The sequence below is a fragment of the Eurytemora carolleeae genome, unplaced genomic scaffold (genome assembly GCF_000591075.1).
Source record: "Eurytemora carolleeae unplaced genomic scaffold, Eaff_2.0 scaffold1229, whole genome shotgun sequence".
NCBI lineage: Eukaryota > Metazoa > Arthropoda > Copepoda > Calanoida > Temoridae > Eurytemora > Eurytemora carolleeae.
The window spans coordinates 37508-61346 of record NW_019397154.1 but is presented as its reverse complement, the minus strand read 5'-3'; the positions used below and the strand labels follow the sequence as shown (position 1 = coordinate 61346).

The 23839-nt window shown below is 32.5% G+C and overlaps 1 protein-coding gene across 1 annotated transcript; it reads right to left on the bottom strand.

The window, feature by feature from the left end:
• Positions 1 to 4721: 4721 nt before the first annotated feature.
• Positions 4722 to 6644, bottom strand: LOC111712378 (zinc finger and SCAN domain-containing protein 2). Its single transcript, XM_023486962.1, has 2 exons — positions 5704 to 6644; positions 4722 to 5366 (listed from the first exon to the last, which is right to left on the bottom strand). Exons 1-2 carry the CDS (start codon positions 6640 to 6642, stop codon positions 4989 to 4991), a joined length of 1317 nt encoding a protein of 438 aa, XP_023342730.1. The 5' UTR covers positions 6643 to 6644; the 3' UTR covers positions 4722 to 4988.
• Positions 6645 to 23839: the final 17195 nt, after the last annotated feature.

The following is a 23839-nucleotide window of genomic DNA, read 5'->3' as shown; positions in this document are numbered from 1 at the left end:
TGAAGAGAAATAGATAGAGATAGATAAATAGTTAAATACAGTAATGATCAGCTAGTAGCTAGCTTGTACCCTACCATTCCACTGAAGAGAAATAGATAGAGATAGATAAATAGTTAAATACAGTAATGATCAGCTAGTAGCTAGCTTGTACCCTAGCATTCCACCGAAGAGAGAAATAGATAGTGATAGTTAAATAGTTAAATACAGTAATGACCAGCTAGTAGCTAGCTTGTACCCTACCATTCCACTGAAAAGCAAATAGATAGAGATAGATTAATAGTTAAATACAGTAATGATCAGCTAGTAGCTAGCTTGTTCCCTACCATTCCACCGAAGAGAAACAGATAGAGATAGATAAATAGTTAAATACAGTAATGATCAGCTAGTAGCTAGCTTGTACCCTACCATTCCACTAAAGATAGCTGATAGTAAAATAGATAAATATAGATAGCTAAGTAGATATATATAAATGATCTGCTAGTAGCTAGCTTGTACTCTACTATGCCACTGTAGATAGCTAATAGATAAAACGATAAACAGATAGATAGAAATAGACAGAGTTAGAAAATAGAGAAAATAGAGATATACAGAGATAGATAGAGATAGATAGAGATAGATAGAGATAGATAGAGATATACAGAGATAGATAGAGATAGATAGAGATATACAGAGATAGATAGAGATAAATAGAGATATACAGAGATAGATAGAGATAGATAGAGATATACAGAGATAGATAGAGATATATAGAGATATACAGAGATAGATAGAGATAGATAGAGATAGATAGAGATAGATAGAGTATTGATCAGCTAGTAGCTAGCTTGAACTGTACTATTTATATATATCTATTTTGAAATATACCTTGTTGTTTAAACAAACCAGTTTTCATGCATCACAACTCTTAAAATTCAAGAAATCTATTAATTACAATCACGAAATTCATAATTAAGAAAAACTTTTTTATATAACAATAATTAATCTTTCAGTTGAATTGTTATGCAAAACTAATGCACTTTTTTCTACACATTTTTTTATTTTCCTTTTAAATGATTAGATTTTAAATCAGTATTTAAAGGGACAGACCGGCTATGTAAGGTAGTTAAACTGAGTATGCAGTGTTGTGGACAAATTCTTTAGGACTTATTTGAGACATATAAAACGTTTCCACGAAGTACAATTACTGAGTTTCAGCGCAAAGTCCACGTTCAAAATCATGAATTTGGGTGAATACGATTTCAGAATCTGTTTTTTTAAATAACGACGACGAAAAATGTAGTAAAAATTCTATATTAAACTAATTAGGTGTTTAGGAACATATTTCTTAAAATAAATCGAAGTTAGAATTAACTATTTCCTTTTTCATCATTAAATTGAATTTCTTATTTTCTATGATCTTGTTCGCAGATTTCTTCAAATTCCTCAAATGTCGTCTTTTTAATAAAAATTCCAGAAAATCTGCTGAAAATCTTTGTGATTAAAGAGAGATTATAGAAACTAATAATTGAATAAGATTACTTATTTTTAATGAAAAGATTAATTTTCATTTTCTCAACCTGTTCTTAAACAACTAATTATTTTACTATAGAATTTTGTTTACATTTTTTGTCGTCGTTATTTAATAATTAAAAAAAACGATTCCTAAACGTATTCACCCAAAAGTACGATTTTGAACGTCAACTTTGCGCTCAAACCGAGGATTTACAGATCTTTAAAAAGTTTAATATGTCTCAAATGAATCTTTTGAGAATTAGTCCACAACACTGATACTCAGTTTAACTACCTTACATAGCCGGTCGTCCCTTTAAAAGAATTGAACTCTAACTCTAAGCTTTTAACGCCTATACCTTTGCATCCTGATTGCGTAAACCTTTAATATTTTAAAACATATTATGTTACATCAAAAAGTCAAATAGTTTAAGATTTAAAAGGTTTACACCTTCCAGTAATACTATTTTGAAATTGATTCTTGAAGATTGCAGAAGAATTGTCAGAGGAAATGATTAGTTGATATTGTTATATCTATCCATCTATCAAGATATATCTATCTATCCTTCCATCTATTTTGTTATCTATCTGTCCCTGGATTGACCATATGTCTTGAAGATCTAGGTTGATGGGCCGGGGGGAACCAGTATTATTGGTTGATTGGAGACCTAATATTGTATCATATGTGGTTACTGTCATATACCGTCTAGCTGTATACAATCTGTATACAATACGGTCCATCTGTACTATACAGTCTTAATACAATATAGATCTGTATATGTATAATGTATATACACTTTACACTATACAGCCAATTGTATACAATCTGTATACAATACGGTCCATCTGTACTATACAGTCTTAATTCAATATAGATCTGTATATGTATAATGTATATACACTTTACACTATACAGCCAATTGTATACAATCTGTATACAATACGGTCCATCTGTACTATACAGTCTTAATTCAATATAGATCTGTATATGTATAATGTATATACACTTTACACTATACAGCCTATTTGTTCTCACCCTTTATGTTTTTATACCATATATACATACATATATATCGACTAATTATCTTTATAAACAGTATTTGTAAACCATATTTCAGAAAACCATCCATATCTGTATTATGTATTCTGCATATACTATTTATCTATCTATCTAGGTTTGGAAGAGCGCATAAGGGAGATGTTTAGGTTTAGAAAAATGTACTAGAGAGAAATTTAGGGTTGTAAGAGTGTACCAAAGAAAAGTCTAGGTTTAGAAGAGTGTACCAAGGAGAGGTCTAGGTTTAGAAGAGTGTATCCAAGAAGAGGTGTAGGTTTAGAAGAGTGTACCAACGAGAGGAAAAGGTTTAGAAGAGTGTACCAAGGTGAGGTGTAGGTTTATAAAAGTGTACTAGAGAGAAATTTAGGTTTGTCAGAGTGTACCAAGGAAAGGCCTAGGTTTAGAAGAGTGTATCCAAGGAGAGGTCTAGGTTTAGAAGAGTGTACCAAGGAAAGGCCAAGGTTTAGTGAGAGTACCAAGGAGAGGTGTAGGTTTAGAAGAGTGTACCAAGGAAAGGCCTAGGTTTAGTGAGAGTACCAAGGAGAGGTGTAGGTTTAGAAGAGTGTACCAAGGAAAGGCCTAGGTTTAGAAGAGTGTACCAAGGAAAGGCCTAGGTTTAGTGAGAGTACCAAGGAGAGGTCTAGGTTTAGAAAAATGTACCAAGGAGAGGTGTAGGTTTAGAAGAGTGTACCAAGAGGAGGTCTAGGTTTAGAAAATTGTACCAAGGAGATGTGTAGGTTTAGAAGAGTGTACCAAGGAGAGGTGTAGGTTTAGAAAATTGTATCCAAGGAGAGGTCTAGGTTTAAAGATAACGCAAGCTGTAAGACAAAAGCTTCTATAATTCACTGTTAGCATCTGGTAGAGACAGTTTTCTTATTTAGAATATACTACTGGGACGTGCTGGTCTAGGTTTTATGTGACATTCAGGCAGTTGCCAGGTTTTTATTCAGGCAGTTAGACTGGACATACAATATACATCTAGGCACGCAGCCAGGGCCTAATTAATGATCCATCAACTTTATATCTTCACATATAAAGTACAATAAAACCTCTAGTAGGGTCAGTTTAATCTTAAAGGGGGTGTTCGCGAAAAATAAAAGGGGTATCAAATTACGTCGAAAATTATTCTATCTGTTGCGTTTAAAAGATGAAAAATTCAGAAAGTTTCAATATTCGACTCGGACCGTAAAACACTCATTTAATTCCAAACAAATCATTTAGCTATTACAAATTATACTCATCGATAATTTTTCGACGCATTCGTGTATAGTCGATAAACCCACTTTCATTTTTCGCAAACACTCTCGTTAAGGAAACAATTTTTAGTTATAATAGTAAAGTAAGCCAGCAAAAATACAAATCTGGCAACTTCAGAATTTAATCTGTTATAGATGAGTTGAGCTGATTAGCTCATCTTTGAATAGTCTTTTCAAAAAAAAGCGGCAACTTCCCAAATGAGGCCCGGTGCTGCGGCTAGGATGGGCTAGGAGCCGAGCTGTGCGGCTAGAACTGAATGGGGAAATTGCCGCAAGAAAATTACATATTTTGAAGATTATGATTCTTGCGGAGCTACCGCTTGGAGAAATACGTTTAGGGAAAATACCTAACATCTCCATGTATTGAGTAGCATATCCGATTCACAACGGTACCCTTTAATGAATGAAATATCCTATAGTTTTTCAACAACAAAGTACATTTTGATAATTCAACACCTTTCAAGATGAAAAATGGCGATATCTTTCTCATTCTTAGTTGTTCCTCAGATAAAGGATTAAATGGGTTCCGGTTTAAGATGAAGGAAATGCGAAAAACCCAATATTTTGTTTTGATCTTTAAAAGTATAAGATGGAAGCATTAATAAGTTTATGCATATAAAAATAAACCCAAAAAAATAATTAGTATTAACCAATTATTGTAAAAAACAGAAAATAAAAGCAAACCTTAGTTTTGAATATTTGAAATAGTTTAACTAAAATCAATGAAATGATTTGAACCAAGATTCTTAAAACTTGTAAGCCACCAAAATGTTAAGTTTCTTTAACTGTACCAGTAACATATACTGTATAACATAAACTGATTAACATAAACAAACAATAATAATTATCGGTCCTAACATGCAATTCCACTATAAAGGTTGACACATCATTTACTACATTCTAAACAAAACAAAAAGAAAAAAGACATGAAAATTTATTTTATTATTTAACAATTTCAATAATGATATTTATTCTAGTTATTCAATCACAGTTTATTTGAATTATCATTGGCTCCTTTAAGGACAAATTTTTATATTTTGCTACTAAATCACAGATATTTGAGTGCTGTAATCCTGCAATATCATGAGCTCTAAATATGTTTTCTCACAAGATTGTTTAAACTGTTTATAAAGCCGTTTTTCAAATGAAGAAACATGAGCTGATGTATATGAGGACGTATTGTAAATCTACATGTTAATTGGTCGGAAAAGGATTGGAAAACCCATAGTTTTACTCTCTTCCATCCTGGGCTGCTCAACCTGGCTTTTTACCATATTTAGAAGAAAATCCTTGATAGGACTTGTATCCTGTGTATCCTGTGTATCCAATGTATCCTGTGTATCCAGTGTATCCTGGATATCCTCCGAACTTTCGTCCTCTACATCCAGCCTGCCTCCGGCCTCGTGCTGATGCATGTGGTTCTTTAAGTTTGTTAATTTACCAAACCCTCGTGTACAAATATCACATTTGTATGGCCATGTACCGGTGTGAACGTACATGTGGGATTTTAAATCTCCAGGAGTTGGAAAGGATTTAGAACAGAGATTACATTTATGCGGTTTCTCCTAAAATAATATATTACAGGTTTTAACCAATATGAAATATTAAATGTTTTATGGTTAATAAAACTCAAGATTTTATTGTAAAGGTTACTTTTTTATGTATTATAAACGTAGACACTTATAATTTAGCATAACATTTATTTTGTCATGGTTCATCAATAAATTTGCAAACCTCCCATTGAGGGGAGAAGCAATAAATGTGCAAAATCCTTGCAAAATTATGATTTAAAGAATGAAAGGTTTAGCTGTTGTATTTCTCGCTTTTGTTTTGTATACACTAAACCAATAAATAGAATAGCAGGAGGCTGTAAAGGATAAAGTGAGATTGCTCTTTAAATACCTTTATGTGGGTCATCTTGTGATAGTAAAGATTAGAGGAAGCTGTAAACGTTTTTCCGCACACCTCACATCTGTGCGGTTTCTCCCCGGTATGGATCCTTCTGTGCGTGTTTAAACTACTGCTTGTTGAGAATCCTTTGTTGCATAAATCACAAACATGAGGCCGTTCTCCAGTGTGGACTCTAATGTGTCTTTTCAGCAGGCTAGGTCGGTCAAATATTTTCCCACATGTATCACAAGGTAGCATTGTTTTTGATCTTCTTGGGGGATTTAGTTTGTTATTGTTTATGTTTACATTTAACCGGTTTAATGGCGGAGAAATTGTAGAAATTGTATCTCTTGAAATATTTCCTTCACTCTCTGTATTCTCTGATTTGATGGAGTGTTGACTAATATCCGGAGACGGAGATGATTGATTGATTAATGACCTGGAGAGATCTAGTGGACTCTCATGGAGTACGTTCTCTATATAGGTTTTGAACAAGGTTTGTCTCAGGAACTGTATTGCAGGCAGAAGCATCAGTTCCTGTGGAGATTCAGGAACAAGGAACGCGACCAGTTCACTGCCTGGCTCAAGGGAACGGATGACCTCGAAGACTGGTTCTCCGGCAATATTCTTGGATCCTATGATGTTGACCTCTGGTGTCATAACCAGGGAGTATCGGAGGAACCGAACCCAGTTACAGTGGCGGACAGGGAGTCCGGAGTCCTCCTTGATCTCATCATGGAGGCCGAACCTATGGCGGAGATCATATTCTGGAAGGCGGAGAAAGGGCGGAAGAATCTCCGCCTTGACGCTTCCCTTCCATGGTAGGAACTGTGTACCTTTGTCTACCTCAGTAGATGTCCAAACACTTAGCTCCCGGCAAGGTAGGATCCCGTGTGAGATCGTTGCGGGACATAAACTAAAATCAGCGGGACATAGGACAACAGTCTCCATAGTGGGGGACTGACTGACCATAATGTATCACACATGAACATCTTTGAGGTTGCGCACTATACCGGCGCGCAGCAGGGGGCGCACACTACAATCTAGACGCGCCCTATTGGTTCTCAGTCCAGTAGAGCACTCGGAGAAATTCCTGTTCTACGCAGTCATGGGGGACACTCTAGCGCTAAGCTGTAGGAGTGTGGAGGGGGGTGTTCTACGTGGTATTGGTGACCTGTACGCAGCATACCACGCTTTCTGAAACCTGAACCTCGGGCAACCCTTCAATCAGCTTAAAGTTTTTATATCTGATTCAAACCTGTCTTTTCTATTCTATTCTACTCTAGGCTATCATAATCTATTCTATTCAACTCTGTTCTATATTGTGGCTCTCAAATGTTGCACTTTTTTTCTAAACTTTGCTTCTCATATTCAACTTCTTTTCTTCTTCTTCTCTTAGAAAATGTTAGGGGCGCGATTGTCCATAATTTACATTGTACATTGTACATTGTGCATTGTACATTGTGCATTGTACATTGTACATTGTGCATTGTACATTGTGCATTGTACATTGTACATTGTGCATTGTACATTGTACATTGCACAAAATAAGATTATATGTTTGTAAGTTCAGTACTTTAAGATAGTTTTGTGTAAAACAGTACATAAAGTGCATGTTTGTTTAAGAGCAGTACATAAAGATCATGTTAATGTAAAAACAGTACATAAAGATCATGTTTGTCTTAAATCAGTACATAAAGATCATGTTTATGTAAAATCAGTAGATTAAGATCATGTTTATGTAAAAGGGTACTTAAAGTTCTTGTTTGTGTAAAGTCAATACATAAAGATCATGTTTCTTCAAAAGCAGTAGATTAAGATCATGTTAATGTAAAAGCAGTACATTAACATCATGGTTATATAAACGCAGTACATTAACATAATGTTTATGTAAAAGCAGTACATAAAGATCATGTTTAGTAAAACGGTTAAGTCTATACAACACAACGAATGTGTGTGGCCAATTAAAATATAATTCGCTTAAAAATGCTCTAAAACATTTTAACATTGTCTGAAGTTGAAAGATTGGGGGGATTTTTGTAGATTTTTTTCTAATCTAAGAATTCAATGAATAATTTTCCAAACAAAAATAAGATATAATTTTTTAAAATCTCCTCATCCCCCCCCCCACAATTTCCTATCACCTTCCTAAAAGTAAGTAAGAATGTTAGGTAGCGTATTGTGAGGGAAGGAATGTTAGTAAAACCTTGTTAATGATCCAGATTCTCTTAGTTTAGATATGTTTAGATATATAAAGATACTTCACCTGTATTTCCAAAGTGGATTGAACAGAAAATATGTTTTAGGCTGAACAATATCAAGCTAATGTATATTGCACAAAAAATTTATATTTTATATTGTTTTCAATCATAATTCTTACTATTAAAGAGCTATAATAGCGAAATTTTTTTTTGAATTTCTGATATATAACCAAATCAATTTGCTTTTGTCATACTTGTGCATAAAATCAAAACTATTGGAGCTCCGAGGTCTCAAAGTCCTACCAGTCATGTAGCTATTTTAGTTAAGTGGAACGTGCATAAGACTTGGTTTGATTTTTGGCATCTTTAAAATGTTTAATATCGATGTAAAAATGGGAAAAATATTGTCGTTTTTCAATTTACAAAACTGTTGAATTCTGTCAAATTAATTACGTCACTTTATGTAGGTATCGGAGTGTGGGTTTCTGATTTTTAATCCTTTCTGTACAATTATTTGATAATTAAACTTCATGAGTCATGAGTTTAATATTCTAAAATCCTCATGTTTTTGTTCTCCGCTAAATAGCTTCTGGATTACAACCGTGATATGTTGATTAATTATTTGATATCAGATTTAATATTCTCAGATTCATAATAGATACACACAAGGATAGATAGATAGACATTTAGTCAGATAGATAGATAGATGATTAAATACAGATTAAGAGAGAAGTTTAGGCCCCGTTCTCCCTATTTTGTTGTATCCCCCCCACACCCCTTCTTCTAAAAAATGGCAACTCCCCATGATTATGATATTTCAGGTTAGGTTTGATTATGATTTAGGATTGATAGATAGTCATATGAAGTTATTCTTTTCCACAGAAGATATAGATACATAAATACATAGAGAGATGGATAAATAGACAGAAAATTAACTAAATGGATAGGTAAATAGATGAGTAAATGATTAGATAGACAGATCTGAATAGACGGATTTTCATCTTTTAGAATAAAGATGATAGATAGATAGAAAGCTAAAAAAAATTATCCTATTTCATAAATACAGATACAGTTGAATTAAAAAATAAAATTAAAGCGGAATCAAACAATTAACTAATTCATCAAAATACAATATTTTTACAAATTTTATATTAAACCAAATGATTTATGTTAATATCTTTAAAACTTTTTTTGCATGAACAAGAATACAATAGAGAAATTTAATCTATGTATTCAAATTTTAATCAAAACCATAAACCAACACGAAATTAAGATAGTTGGCAATGTGACCAAGAAAGGGACAAGAAAAAAATGAATAAAAACTATTTTATGCTTTTGATTTAACTTTGTCTATAGATCCACGCACAGTTATACTGGCTCCAACGGTTTTCTCTAATCAGATACCAGGAGCCTTGACCAATACTAAAAACCACAGATATATGATAGATAGATATATAGATAGATAGATAGATAGATAGATAGATAGATAGATAGATAGATAGATAGATAGATAGATAGATAGATAGATAGATAGATAGATAGAAAGAAAGATAGAGAGATAGATAAATAGATAGATAGAATGAGCTAGGAATGAAGATGAAGAAAAATGAACTGAAGAAGAAAACACTGGAACTAGAACTGTTAAACTTTTATAGATAGATAGATAGATAGATAGATAGATAGATAGATAGATTGATAAATAGATAGATAGATAGTCTAAGAAAATAATCGCTTAATGTTGTAAACAATCTAGATCCGAGATAACGTAAAGATAACTCTACTCAAAGTCTAATTAGAATCTAAATGGCTCTATCTCTCGCCAAACTACCGGCTCTCTATCCTTAGCCAAAACTCAAGGGTATATATACGTCTGTATTAAACGACAAATCTCATTGAACTAATTTATTTTTATATACAGGTGAACGAAACTGACCAGGATAGCCCGGCATGGTCAACATACAGATAATTATTATATTTATATTACTAGCATGGATAACATAGATAACCGTACACATTGATAAAGAATATATTACAATGTGCTTTGATGTGTAGTGCCATTTCTCTAATAACAGAAGTTTTAAACCCTTCTTTTTAATACAATGATTAAGGTTTTTTTGTAAAAAAACTAGAAAACATAGTTTTTTAAGAGCATTTAAAATCTTTTGTTCATGTTTTACCCTTACTGACGTCATTTTGAACAGGTTTATAGTTTTTGATATTACGTAATAAGTCAATTAAAGTTGATAAGAGTCAATTATTGAGATGAAGATAAACTACATTTTATAACTATGTAATATTTGCTTTACTGTTTAATAAAGGAGTATACAATAATCATTGGTTAAAGTCAGTTGATGCTAACAATTGCTGACCTCTCATTGATCGTTTTTGAAAATACTGACTTCTTATTGGTCCAATTACTGACCAATCAAGACACGAGTTTATAAAAGGATTAAAGTTGAGTTTGAACTCGATAAAATTGAGATATTAGATACTAGTTTAGAGTCAATTATTGAGATGAAGATAAAATACATTTTATAACTATGTAATATTTGCTTTACTGTTTAATCAAGGAGTATACAATAATCATTGGTTAAAGTCAGTTGATGCTAACAATTGCAGACCTCTCATTGATCGTTTTTGAAAATACTGACTTCTTATTGGTCCAAATACTGACCAATCAAGACACGAGTTTGTAAAAGGATTAAGGTTGAGTGTGAACTCCATAAAATTAAGATATTAGATACTAGTTTAATTCAAAATTGGGGAAGTAGAAATTATTTTGAATAAACTGAGCTGGGATCAAACTCTTGTATTGTGGATATCGAGATCAAGACTTGAAATTGATCTTTTGTTAATCTGCAGATTAATTTAGTCTCAATTTGATATCCCGCATGATAATCGTAACCTACAGGGATAACTGAAATAGAGAGATTCAGCATTGAAAAGTGCCCGCAATAGATATCAAGATATAGCGATCGGTATTATGAGTATCCGAGACAAAAGTTCCAAGCTTCGAACAAATTGAGATAAGCTTATAATATCAAAGGTTGATGAGGCGATCAGTAAAACGTTTTTTCTTGGATGGGATATCATTCCTAAATGATTTTTAAATCAATGACACTTTGCATTCTGATTTACATAATTTTTTGAGAATTGTTTAATACTATCATTATTGTAAATATAATAAAGAGTGTGGGGGGGGGGAGAATAATAAAATGCATTAAATGCAAGCTGGTATATGTTGAGTATAGAGCTGAGGTGTATTGGCAGGTGATTGCTTGATAAATTCTTGATCTAATGAATCCAGATAACACGAGGCCAACAACCCACAGCAAGGATTACATTGTAAATATATTAAAACCGAACTTTAATATGCGACCACTATCCGAAGAAAAGAATAAATTTTAAAAAATCGATATTTAAAAATCCGATGAAAGTCCACCGCAAGGATTAAACTAATGCTATATCGAAACCGACCATTTCAAATTCCGATTGTAATAATAAAGATTTGACTGTGAAAAGAAAAAACATATTTGCACTAGATAGGTCGGTATTGAACTATACTCTAGTATCTGCTACTAGATAAGTCGGTATTGAATTATGCTCTAGTATCTGCTACTAGATAGGTCGGTATTGAACTATGCTCTAGTATCTGCTACTAAATAGGACGGTATTGAAATAAACTCCAGTATCTGCTACTAGATAGGTCAGTATTGAACTATACTCTAGTATCTGCTACTATATAAGTCGGTATTGAACTATACTCTAGTATCTACTACTAGATAGGTCGGTATTGAACTATACTCTAGTATCTGCTACTAGATAGGTCGGTATTGAACTATACTCTAGTATCTGCTACTATATATGTCGGTATTGAACTATACTCTAGTATCTACTACTAGATAGGATATTGAAGTATACTCTAGTATCTGCTACAAGAAAGGTCGGTATTGAAGTATACTCTAGTATCTACTACTAGTTAGGTCGGTATTAAACTATCCTCTAATATCTGCTACTATATAGGTCGGTATTGAACTATACTTTAGTATCTGCTACTAGATAGGTCGGTATTGAACTATACTTTAGTATCTGCTACTAGATAGGTCGGTATTGAACTATACTCTAGTATCTGCTACTGCACCGTGCCTGATGATATCATCTAAGTGGTGTATACCATGTATACCACAATATAGTCGGATATCTAAAGATTAAGATCAGGGAGGAACCAGGGCATTAATACACACGGCCTTAAATCAACCAATCCATACAAACTTGAAATTAATCCAGAATCTGAAAATAAGAAAAGTGCTAAATATTGTTTTATAATATAATGTTTTTAAAATATAATAAATCTCACCAACAAATTTATGAGAACACCTATTTGTTTATTTATTAAAAACAATTAAATTCCTTTTTGATATTTTAATAACGAAATTTTTAAACATCAGAAGTTTCCAAAAACCAGCTTTGTACTTTCTGTATCATTTAAACTTAAGAGATATTTGAAACGTGTTTATTGGACTAAGTATTAGATATATTATTACAGATTAGGTTCAAAACCGGGTTTCCAATTTATCCTAAATGAATAATTAGTGGATCAGTTTTATTCTTAACCTTATCAGATACAAATATATATAGGGTCCAGTCAATCTAGAATATTCATGTTCTTGGCTAATATTTTACATGTAAAGGGACTATCGGCGTAATCTTAAGTGAACCTCCATTTTTAGAGTTGCAACTTTGATTCACAACAGTACCTTTTGAATTTTTGTCTACTCAAGAATGAATGAGATATTCTTTTTCTAAAAATTGATTATTCTCTTTTATGGTTTTTGGATTTATTCTACAGAGACTACGAAGGAATTAGACGGTATTTAACACTTTTTATTTTGAAAACTACGATATCTTTTTTATTGTTACTCAGATGAAGATTTACAGGTTACCATCCTTTTAATATACTTTAATATCAAGCGTCATTTCAGACTTCATCTGTTGAGAAATAAAATCAGCATGGCGGATATTATTCCGTATATAGAAAATATTCACGTCAAATAAGTTTAAGAGGTTTAGTTTCGATTATCAATCACTGAAAACAAAAATCGAGCAGTATTAAACCAATTACTCCCTTACTCCCTTTAAACTTAAGCTAGAAATAAGGCGTTTGAAATGTATATGCCTAGGGCTACACAAAAAGTGTAAGTGAGTTGGAGAGGTAAAACCATAAGGTAAAGGCGTTGATGACACTTTCATCGTTGTCTAGATCTCAGCTATAAGTGCAATGACTCAACATTGGGGTATATTAAAGTCGTCCAATTCAGGTTAGAAATGTAATTTTATCAAATCTTTTTAACAATTTTTTTTATTTATAAATTTTTTTATAAAAGATGATTACAAAATTGAACAAAATTATTTTAATAGTATTACTTTGTTTCAATTTTTTTCCACTTTGGAATTCTTGGGGCCCAGGGACCCTCCCCGCCTGGGGGGGGGGAGAGGGGTATCCCAAGACCCTTAAGCCCCAAGTGTGAAACAGCACTCCAACATTTAGTTTTGATATTTTCAAATTAATTGGTATTAGAAATAGTTTGTACATTCCTCTCATCTATTCATCGGTTCAGAATTCTGCTAAACTCTGTTTTTTTTATCTTCTGTCTGATATTTCTAGTTTGTTGAACGGAAGTTTAGCTAATTACATGATTCTAAATTCGATATCTCAGCTGCTGACACTGAACCCATGAACAGTCATGAAATTATAGCCCTTGCAAATTAACGTAAATTTAACATGTCTGTATTTATTATTATTTTCATTATTATTCTTATTTTATTCCACTTGCATCATTAATAAACCAGAAAAAAGCAGAATGAAATTTTTTTTTTCAACTTAATTTAATCCAAATTTTGCAATTTGTAACTAGTATGACAGATTCTCGTTTCATTTTTCATTTTCAAATAGAGCCTGCTTCAATGTTAAAACATTTGACCAAAATTATAAATGCTCAATATTCAATATTCGTGAAAAGTTATGTTTAGATACTTTTGAAATGGTTTGTTGAGATTTCCTTTATTATATACATACATATGTTGCATGCTGCATGATTATAGTTGGGTAGAGTAGATCTATAGAGAAATATAGAGTTTACTTTAATATCAGTTTTCTTAATCTTTCTACAGTAGCTCCGTAGGGCATAGAGTAGCCTCAAGCTTATCAGACGGGTCACATAATTTTATTTACTTTAACATTACTGTAACGGATAAACCCAGCAATTTTAGTCGTTCTTGTATAGCTAATAACAGCTTAATACTTTGTTCCATACGTTCCTAAACGAATTTTTATGTTAATCTTTAAAACTTTTTGTTCGTCTACCAAACTCTCCCCAGATCTATTAACATATAATCAAAGTTTTTTATCTTAAATTCCGAAAAAATTTTGGATTTGGTATATAGTTTGAAAATTAAGGAAATTATCGGTTCTTTCCAGTTAGTTGTTTTGCTTATGACCTAATCGATATGGAAATTTTCTGTTAATTTTCGTCCGTTACAGGCTTATTCTAGGGACGAACGGATAGGACGAATAGGTTGGAGGGTGGGGAATACAGTGATAATCAGAAAATAATGGAATAGGAAGACAAAATTATATCAATATTTAAGTGTATTTAAAGTTGTTACAAAGCAAATTGTTTTACTAAACTCTTATTAAATCACTAATTAAGGGACGTGTGTCTGTTAACACTGCACAATGGTTGTGTCTTATGCTCATTGGACTTTTCAAAGTAATATCTTGACGCTAAAAGTCGTCTTCCTATTCCAAAGTCTTCTGGTTATCACTGTATATAATACGGGGGCCAGAGTGGGTGGGGGCGAAATATAAAAAGACAAACATGATTATAGAAACCTGAATATAAGTTGAACCAAACTTCCTGAATTTAAGTCGTGACGAATATTCTTATCCTTTACTTTTACGATATTCAATAAATTGTAATCATAACTATAATACATATTATGGTCTTCTCCTGGCAAAGATGGAAACGCCTGATTTACTACCGGTACCCTAGAAACCTTTGTCTGATCCATTGTGAATTATATATCAATGTTTTTGCTTCTTTAATCTGTTTTGATTTTATTTGCAGTTTCTCTGCGAAAGTGACGTGCGCATTCTTTGTTTATAAGAAGCAATTGAGAAACTCACAGAAATAAACACTTTTCGAGTCAGAAAAACGACGGTATCTTCCTCATTATTGATCAGAGTTAAAGTTTCAAAAGGGCACAGTTGTAAATTGGACATAGCAATCTTTGTATGGAGGGTCGCATGAAATTACCGCTTAACGACTTAAGAACTAAACTAGCCTATTACAACTTGGAATACAATTTCTAATAGCATTTTGTATTATTTCATAGTTCACCGTCTTCTTACAGTGATAGGCCTAGAAAAGCGCAATTCACCACATATCTCTGATCAACCAATCAGAGGGACAGATCATCAAAGAATTTCTACCAATCAGAGAGCTCACAGTTTTCAGGTGACATCATGACAAGTAGGGCACACACATGTTGACAATTTAAAATGGCCGAAGGCTTCAAAACTAGACTTTTGTTTTAAACAGGTTTCAAATGGAATTCATACTATTTTTAATATAAAATCATGGTTTCTTTGGTTAATCACAAAAAATGCAAATGGGGGGGGGGGGTTTACTTTATTTTTAAAGGCTCCTAACTTTGTAATTTAGCATTTTTATCTGAGAATCTTGAAATAAATAAATCCCAATTAATTGAAAGAAAGACACCCACCTAAGTTCTCAAGCATTCCGAAGCCCTTGCTAAAAACATCTGAGATGAGAAAACTACTGAAATCTCCAATATTATAATAATGATAATACTAATCATAAGAAAAAAAAAGAAAAAATCAAAAGTTTACACTATCGCGTTGCAAAGAAAATTTGAGTTTATGGCAATGACTAAATTCCTTTCGTCTTAGATTGAATTATGCATTACTTGTTTTTTTACAGCTGAGAGCAGATTTTATTAAAGAGCTATTGAGATATAGATTTGCTTTTTTTAAATTAAAGCTTGAGAAGCTACAATGTCACAAAGTCGTACCAATAATGTCTATTTATTTAATTATTAGATTATGTTAATTAAAATATAAAACTCTGAAAAATAAAAATAAACATTATGAGGGATCTCTGACCAAAGAGGAACAATAACATTAATCTTGAGTTTAATCTTGAAAAAATGCCTTGAAAACTCTTAGTTTTAATTAATAACTAATAATGGAACTTGCCAAAAACATTCGCACACTTGTATCCCGGGTGCAAATTAAAGCCTAGTAGAGGATGTATAGGTTGTATGTGTCCAGCCTAGGGCAGTACAACTAACCAAAGGATATTATTAAATGAATAGGCCCGAGCTCTAGTATAGTAGTTACATACATTCGGTTAGGGGAAGAAAAAACTTCGGAATTTAAACCATAATTTAATTTTTTCCGGGACCAAACTTTAATTTTGTTTGATCCGGATCTGTGTACAGATTTTTAAAATAAAAACGATCTAACATTAAAGATCTATATATGCCCCTCACTCATTTCCCTGTTTGTTGACAAATTTATCATTTTTGAGGGAGAAAATGCCGAGAAAATTCAGATTTTCAAAAATCATCGATTTTCTCATGACATAGTCGCGTTGTAGTATGAGCTGGGTTTTAACGATTTGCTAAAATGAGGGTTTGTTTAAAATCGGGTCATTAAAAAAAACATGACTTGATATTGTTAATTTGAAACCCTACATTTTCTGAATCCTATGAAAACTAATGGAGAGAGAAGGAAGAGAAGAGAGAAGAGAAGGAGAATGCTGCGGCCAAGAAGGATAGAAAGGAAGAGGAGAGGGGAAGGGAAAGGGAAAGAAGGAGAAGAGAAGGAGAATGCTCCGACCNGATACAGGAGAATATATTCTTGGATACAGGAGACTATATTCTAGGATACAGGAGAATATACTCTTGGATACAGGAGAATATATTCTTGGATACAGGAGACTATATTCTAGGATACAGGAGAATATACTCTTGGATACAGGAGAATATATTCTTGGATACAGGAGACTATATTCTAGGATACAGGAGAATATACTCTTGGATACAGGAGAATATATTCTTGGATACAGGAGACTATATTCTAGGATACAGGAGAATATACTCTTGGATACAGGAGAATATATTCTTGGATACAGGAGACTATATTCTAGGATACAGGAGAATATACTCTTGGATACAGGAGACTATATTCTAGGATACAGGAGAATATACTCTTGGATACAGGAGACTATATTCTAGGGTACAGGAGAATATATCCTAGGATACAGGAGAATATATTCTAGGATACAGGATAATATACTCTTAAATACAGGAGACTATATTCTAGGGTACAGGAGAATATACTCTTGGATACAGGAAAAAAATACTCTAGGATACAGGAGAATATATTCTAGGATAAAAGAAAATGTATTCTTAGAGACAGGAGAACATTAGTTAATATTTTCATCAAGATTTGAAATATTATTATTTTTTTTATATATCTCTATTCTTTTTAAAGATATCTTTTCTTTATTTCTGAATGACGAAAATAAAGATTTCTAGTTTTTTTTATTAAATGTGACGTGAAGGAACCCCTCCCCCATCCTTGTTCTGAAAAATGACAAACTACCGTGACTATTTTTCTATCCTACCCTAACCTAATCCNATTGAAGCATAAATTAACACCCTGTATATAAAAGGAGCTTCCATACAATGTTTAACAATTTAAATTATAGAATATGTTTTGATATATGAAGCCCTTCGAACCAATAGGTCAAATTTTTATATCTAGCAAGGTAGTTTTCCACCTATCTATCTAAATATTATCTATCTCGGTATCTTTCTATCTTTCTATCTTTTCCCTATCTAGGTATCTATCTATCAGTATTCCTACCGTTTACTAAATTACTCTAATTATCTCTCTAAAACATTCACACACTCAGGTTCAGATAGATAGATAGATAGATACATATATAGATAGATATATAGATAGATGGATGATAAATATCTATATATATATATATATTGCAGTTGAGTGCTGTATTTTTTTTAAAAGGGAAAATTATTGCAACGAAATGTTTGTAATAATTTTTTAGAAAATACGCAATATGTGATGTGACTAATCTTGGAAATATGCACACAACGTAATCAGGGTCTACCTTAGGTTCTATCATCTGTAGAGAGAGTTCAAACCAAGGATTATAAATTCAAGGAGGATCAAATAATAAAAAATTTTGATTTTTAGATATAGAAAAGATTGGCAATCTATATCCTATTTTTACTCAGTGTTACGAATAAAAGTTAAAATTCAAAGCAAATGATGGGTTTAACAAAAATATTTTACTGTCTGTACAATGTACCTCATAAAGACAGCCAAAACTTAATCGCGAGAATTGGTTAAACTATTGGTGGCAGTTGTGGATAACTTCTACGAGAAAACTTCTTTATTTATCCCTGAAAATATAATCTTTGGTTCTGGTAGCTTGGTGACAATCCAGCAGATAGATAGATAAAGAAATAGATATACGGCCAGATAGATAGATAGTTAGAAGAAGAAATAGATAGATGCAGAAAGAGATGAACAGATAACTAGGATAGATAGATAAAGCAAAGCAAACAAAAACAGGTACATAATGGGCAGTAGATAGTAGATAGTAGATAGATATATAGTTAGTTAGGTTCTAACTTAGGTTTATATGGTTAGAACAGTGTACAGTGTGTACAGTACAGGGTTACCCACAAAGGATGAGAATGTAAAGATGATGTGAAATTCTTGAAATCTACAGGGTGTCCCAATAAACATGGGAATTCAGTGACGAATTGGATATCGTCTTTGTTATGAATTTTCATTGTAATACCTGATTTCAAAAGCCATAATATTATTATGTCTGCTAGAGTTTATTTTATGAAAACGGTAAATGGCTGTAAAGGTGTGTCTATAATGTCTCTGCAAGATGAACAGTGAAAACGGACAAGTTTACTCTGTTTGTATACTGTAATTTTCTTGTTTTACTAAGTACACCCTTATGCAGTCCAAACATAAACAAACAAATTGTAAACATAGCTGACGAAAATCTTTCGGATTACAGCTTTCTCAGTAGGTATCACTATACTAAATCAAAGAATTATTTGAAAAGACGATATCGAATATTCGTCACTGAATTCCCATGTTTATTGGGACACCCTGTAGGATTCCAAGGTTAAATTCAGTCCTCTAACTTGAATACAGTCTATTGCTTTGGCTTCTTTAATGATTCGACAAAAGAATTAAATGAATTTACAGTTGGGGGGAAACATTTATATAACGAAACAGGGAGGATGAATATCGCACAGTCGTCTCTGAAGTCTCATCAGTTGTGTGTAAACCTGTAAATACAACAGAGGAATAAAGATATTTCACTGATTACTCAGATAGGACTAAAGGTGTAGCGCTAGTTTTCTTCATACACTTGTATATAGGATGTCCCAGATCATTTTGGATCTTGCAGAGCTTTAAATTGAGATTTGTTTGGACTATGCAGAAACTTCTAAAAAAATTAATTTTTTTAAATTTATGTGAAGGCTAATATGCAAATTTTTATAAAGAATATACCTGGTTCTTTCAAGCAATCTGTTATTTGGACGAGAATGATTAAATTTATGATATGGGACGCTCTGTGTATATTAAGTCTATAATGCTAGAAAACAGAATACACAAATTTCACATAGCTTTGATACGAGGCATTTCACATTTGGGACTCTTAGAGACTTTCTTAGTTATTAAACTCCCGATTTTTCTTATTTTTATTATGAAAAATAAGAAATGATAAATAGATTGATACATATATATATATATATATAAATAGATAGATAGATTGATAGATAGATAGATAGAAAGATAGATATATTGATAGATAGATAAATAGATAGATAGATAGATAGATTGGATCATGTAATTTTACAATGGATCCCATCCAGTACAGGGTTGGTTCCAACAGTCCCATTTAATGCCAAAATATTCTTCATTAAATTTTAAATTTAGTTTTGTTTTCCATTCTCTTATTTCTTCAAACTTCACTGTTAAAATTTAGTTTTTATCTTTTTATGTGTGTAATATGATATCTGTCTCATGCTTAATTATAATATTATTGCCGGCCTATGCATAATTAAGACTATTAGATGACTGACGGATGATTTTAAACAAATGACGGATGGTTTCAAGATAAAATCTTCTATTGGTTAAATTCAAGATTTCTCACACTTTTTTGTTTTTAATGAATCACCTGCACTTCCCCCCTCTTCCTCTAACCCCNAACTATCCAACTATCCAACTATCCAACTATCCAACTATCCAACTATCCAACTATCCAACTATCCAACTATCCAACTATCCAACTATCCAACTATCCAACTAAGCTTATATTAATGTTTAAATATGACTTCTGACTCAGTTAAACAAGTCAATGGTAAAAACATCTGCAATTGACTTAAGCTCCTTTAACCACTTTCATCATTAAACCAATTTAAGGTTATGACTTTAAATGCTTAAATGTTTAAAGGCCAGCATAGTTTAAAATGATTTGGCGGGGGGGGGGGGGGTTGAATGGGTATATTGGGGTTAGAGTAGACTTTTTCTTACTCTGTCACGAACAGGGTTTATGGAAGCCAACAAAAATGCAACTTTATGATAACAAACATTGATTGAAATTGTAACCTTTCCGAGACTGCTCGAAAGCATACTTTATGTGTGTATAGGCATCTGTAGAGAGAGTTCAAACCAAGGATTATAAATTCAAGGAGGATCAAATAATAAAAAATTTTGATTTTTAGATATAGAAAAGATTGGCAATCTAAACTCTGATTTTCTAAACCCTATATCTTTGCAACCCAATGTCTTAGTAGACCATTGATTTTTAAAACTCTGAATTATGTTGGATCAAAATCTAGGTTTGAAAAATCAAAGGTTTACACCATATCAGGTTGCAAAGATAAATAAATAAATAATTTTCAAGACATTTTTTTTATAAAAGACGATCCAGGGCCCAAAAGGTTATATAACACAAATGTGTGAAGTACACCTGCAATTTTTTCAACTTAATTTCACTCTATACTTATCTATTCTCTTTGGATTTTAATCAAAAAGTTTACCATTTGGATATTGAATTCAGTAGAAGTGACGAAGGCAACCAAAAGTTTCTGATTTTTTTTTATCTTTACAATGTATTTTGTACCTTGTTTACGTATCTACACTATCCGCGTTGGTTAACTAGTTTAAACCAGAATTCACCATATTTGTCTCTTTAATCTATAATTTAGTGAGTTATAAAGTTATTTTAAGTGACTGTTCATTTTCTCTTTTAGAAATAGGATTGTTTTTACTGTGGTTACTCTGCAAAAGGGACTTGCGCTTTTCTACTTCAGAAGTAAGGGAAGAGATTTTCTCAGAATTAAAGGTTTTAAAGGTACCGGTTGTGAATCGGACATGTTTCTCTTTAAATGGAGGGTAACTTAATATTGCGCCTACGCCGTACAGTCCCTTTCAAATAAAGAATTTGTTCTTTGACTTGATTTATAAAAACTATCCTATTTTTTGTAATTAATATTATTAAACGGTTGAAAGCACTATAAGCCCTGGAAAATGTGATATAAGTCTTTAAGTAAGTAAGATTTATTACAGATAAATCAAGATCATAATACATATTATAATATGATTAACATTTTCATAGGAATATAATTGAATATATCATGGGGTTTATCACAGAATAAGATAAGGTTATATCATATAGGGAGTTTAATTTTCTCTGTATATAGGGAATAGTAGATGTTCTGTATTTCTCCGTTCTAGCATAGTTGAGAGTAAATAGTTCAACGTTCCGTAGCTGGTGGTTGTGAGTGACTGGTTTTACCGGGAATAGGGTTGAATGCCTTTGATATTTTAGACATTTTTTAGCAAAGGATAAACTTAAGTTTACAGAGTAACTCTTTTTGCATATTTCTCTTGTATTAGTCTCCCAATCTAGGTTTTTAGGTATCCAGACTCCGAGTAACTTCATTGATTCGACTTTTTGGAGGTTAGAGCTATTTAGTTTCAGTACTAAAGTTGGATTTAGATCTGGTGAATAGGATATAGTTGGATTTAGATCTAGTGAATAGCATATAGTTGGATTTAGATCTGGTGAATAGCATATAGTTGGATTTAGATCTGGTGAATAGCATTTAGTTGGATTTAGATCTGGTGAATAGCATATAGTTGGATTTAGATCTGGTGAATAGCATATAGTTGGATTTCTCACAATTAAGCATAATTTTATTCTGTTCAGTCCAGTCTGATATTGTGTTAATACATATCTGAGTGTGAAGGTTGGTCGAAGGGATAAAATATTAACAACACCACTATCTGATGCAACATGAAGCTTATATATAAGTCTGCAGTCAGAATAAAGTCAGTATAGGTTTGCACCCTCTCTTTAGATAATAATATGTCACATCCATGCTAAAAGCAATTTCAGCATTTAAACATGTTTGTACCTCATCAAGGGTTGAGTCAAGATATTTTGAGATTAATACGGAATTTTCAATTAACAAGTGATTTTGTCCAAAGCATGAGAAAGTTTGAAACATCTGCTCCTCCATCTCAAAATGTCCCAACTTATGTCGGGTCCAGTAAATACGTGAGAGCAATGTGATGGTAATTTTAAACATCCACGGCAAAATAAACAGAAGAAGACGATAAAATTTATAAGACATTACTGGTGTGACTTTGTGACCTCGTAGCCCCTCCAGTTTTAATTTTACAGTTACATATCAGAATAGTTCTTTAATAGAAGACGGTATGTTTGAAAACTATTTCCGTTAGTTTGAAGTGTGTCAATATGTCATATGGCCACATCAATGTGTTTAAAATACAAGAAAACGCAATTTATTTTTCAATAACGATAAATCATATATATGAATGCTTAAGATCTATCCAGGCCAAAATATTAGTCAGCCGGGACGATAAAATTGCTGGTTTTCAGCCGGGACGATAAAGTGGGTGGTTTTCAGCCGGGACGATAAAGTGGGTGGTTTTCAGCCGGGACGATAAAGTGGGTGGTTTTCAGCCAGGACGATAAAGTGGGTAGTTTTCACAAAAAAAATCAATGTAATTGAATCAAGATGGAGAAGAAAAATTATTTTTTCTCTGGAGATTTAAAACTAACAGAGTTTTCATAATTTTGTTTGTTTGTTTTAAAATTGTATATTTAGGATGAAGATTATACATTAAAAAATCAACTGATAAATAAGATAGATAGATAGATAGATAGATATGAGACTATCTTGCTTTAGGGAATAATTGAAACAATTACATGAGTTTAGAAAACCTAATCTCAGCTTTACTTTCAATACTTAAATACTTAAAGCCACAAAACTCTCAGGGGCCAATAGAGAAGAACGAGGGTGTGGGTATGATAAGGGGGAGGGTGAGAGGGGGTGGGAGGAAAAGGACAGAAACTTGACAAAAAGATAAAAAAAAATTTATTATCGCTTTTAAAAAAAGTTTTGAGTTTTACTTTGCCCCTGTTAAACTTGTAATTGTATATAGTTTGAGTTCTGATGATCCAATAAAACAAATTGAATGGATCCAACCTGAATCCAGGAAGTGTAATCTTCTCAGCTATTGGTTTTTCTCAGGATACAGGTTCAATAGGAGAAGGAGAAAGGAAATATTGAAGAAGAAAAACCCCTGGAAAACAGTAGTTTAATGAGAGTAGGGGAGGAAAGGGAGAAGGTAAAGGAAAAATGGAAGAAGTAGGAGAAGGAGTGGAAAATGAGAACTTATAGCGGTGAATTAGGGGAATGGGAAGGTAACTAGGGTAAAATGAAGAAATAGGAGATGGGGTAAGAAAACGGGAAGGTATAGGGAGAAA

Coding starts and splice junctions, on each gene's coding strand:
- LOC111712378 (XM_023486962.1), bottom strand. CDS start 6,642: ATGGAGACTGTTGTCCTATGTCCCGCTGATTTTAGTTTATGTCCCGCA. Junction 5,367..5,703: donor ACAAGATGACCCACATAAAG/GTATTTAAAGAG, acceptor ATATTATTTTAG/GAGAAACCGCATAAATGTAA.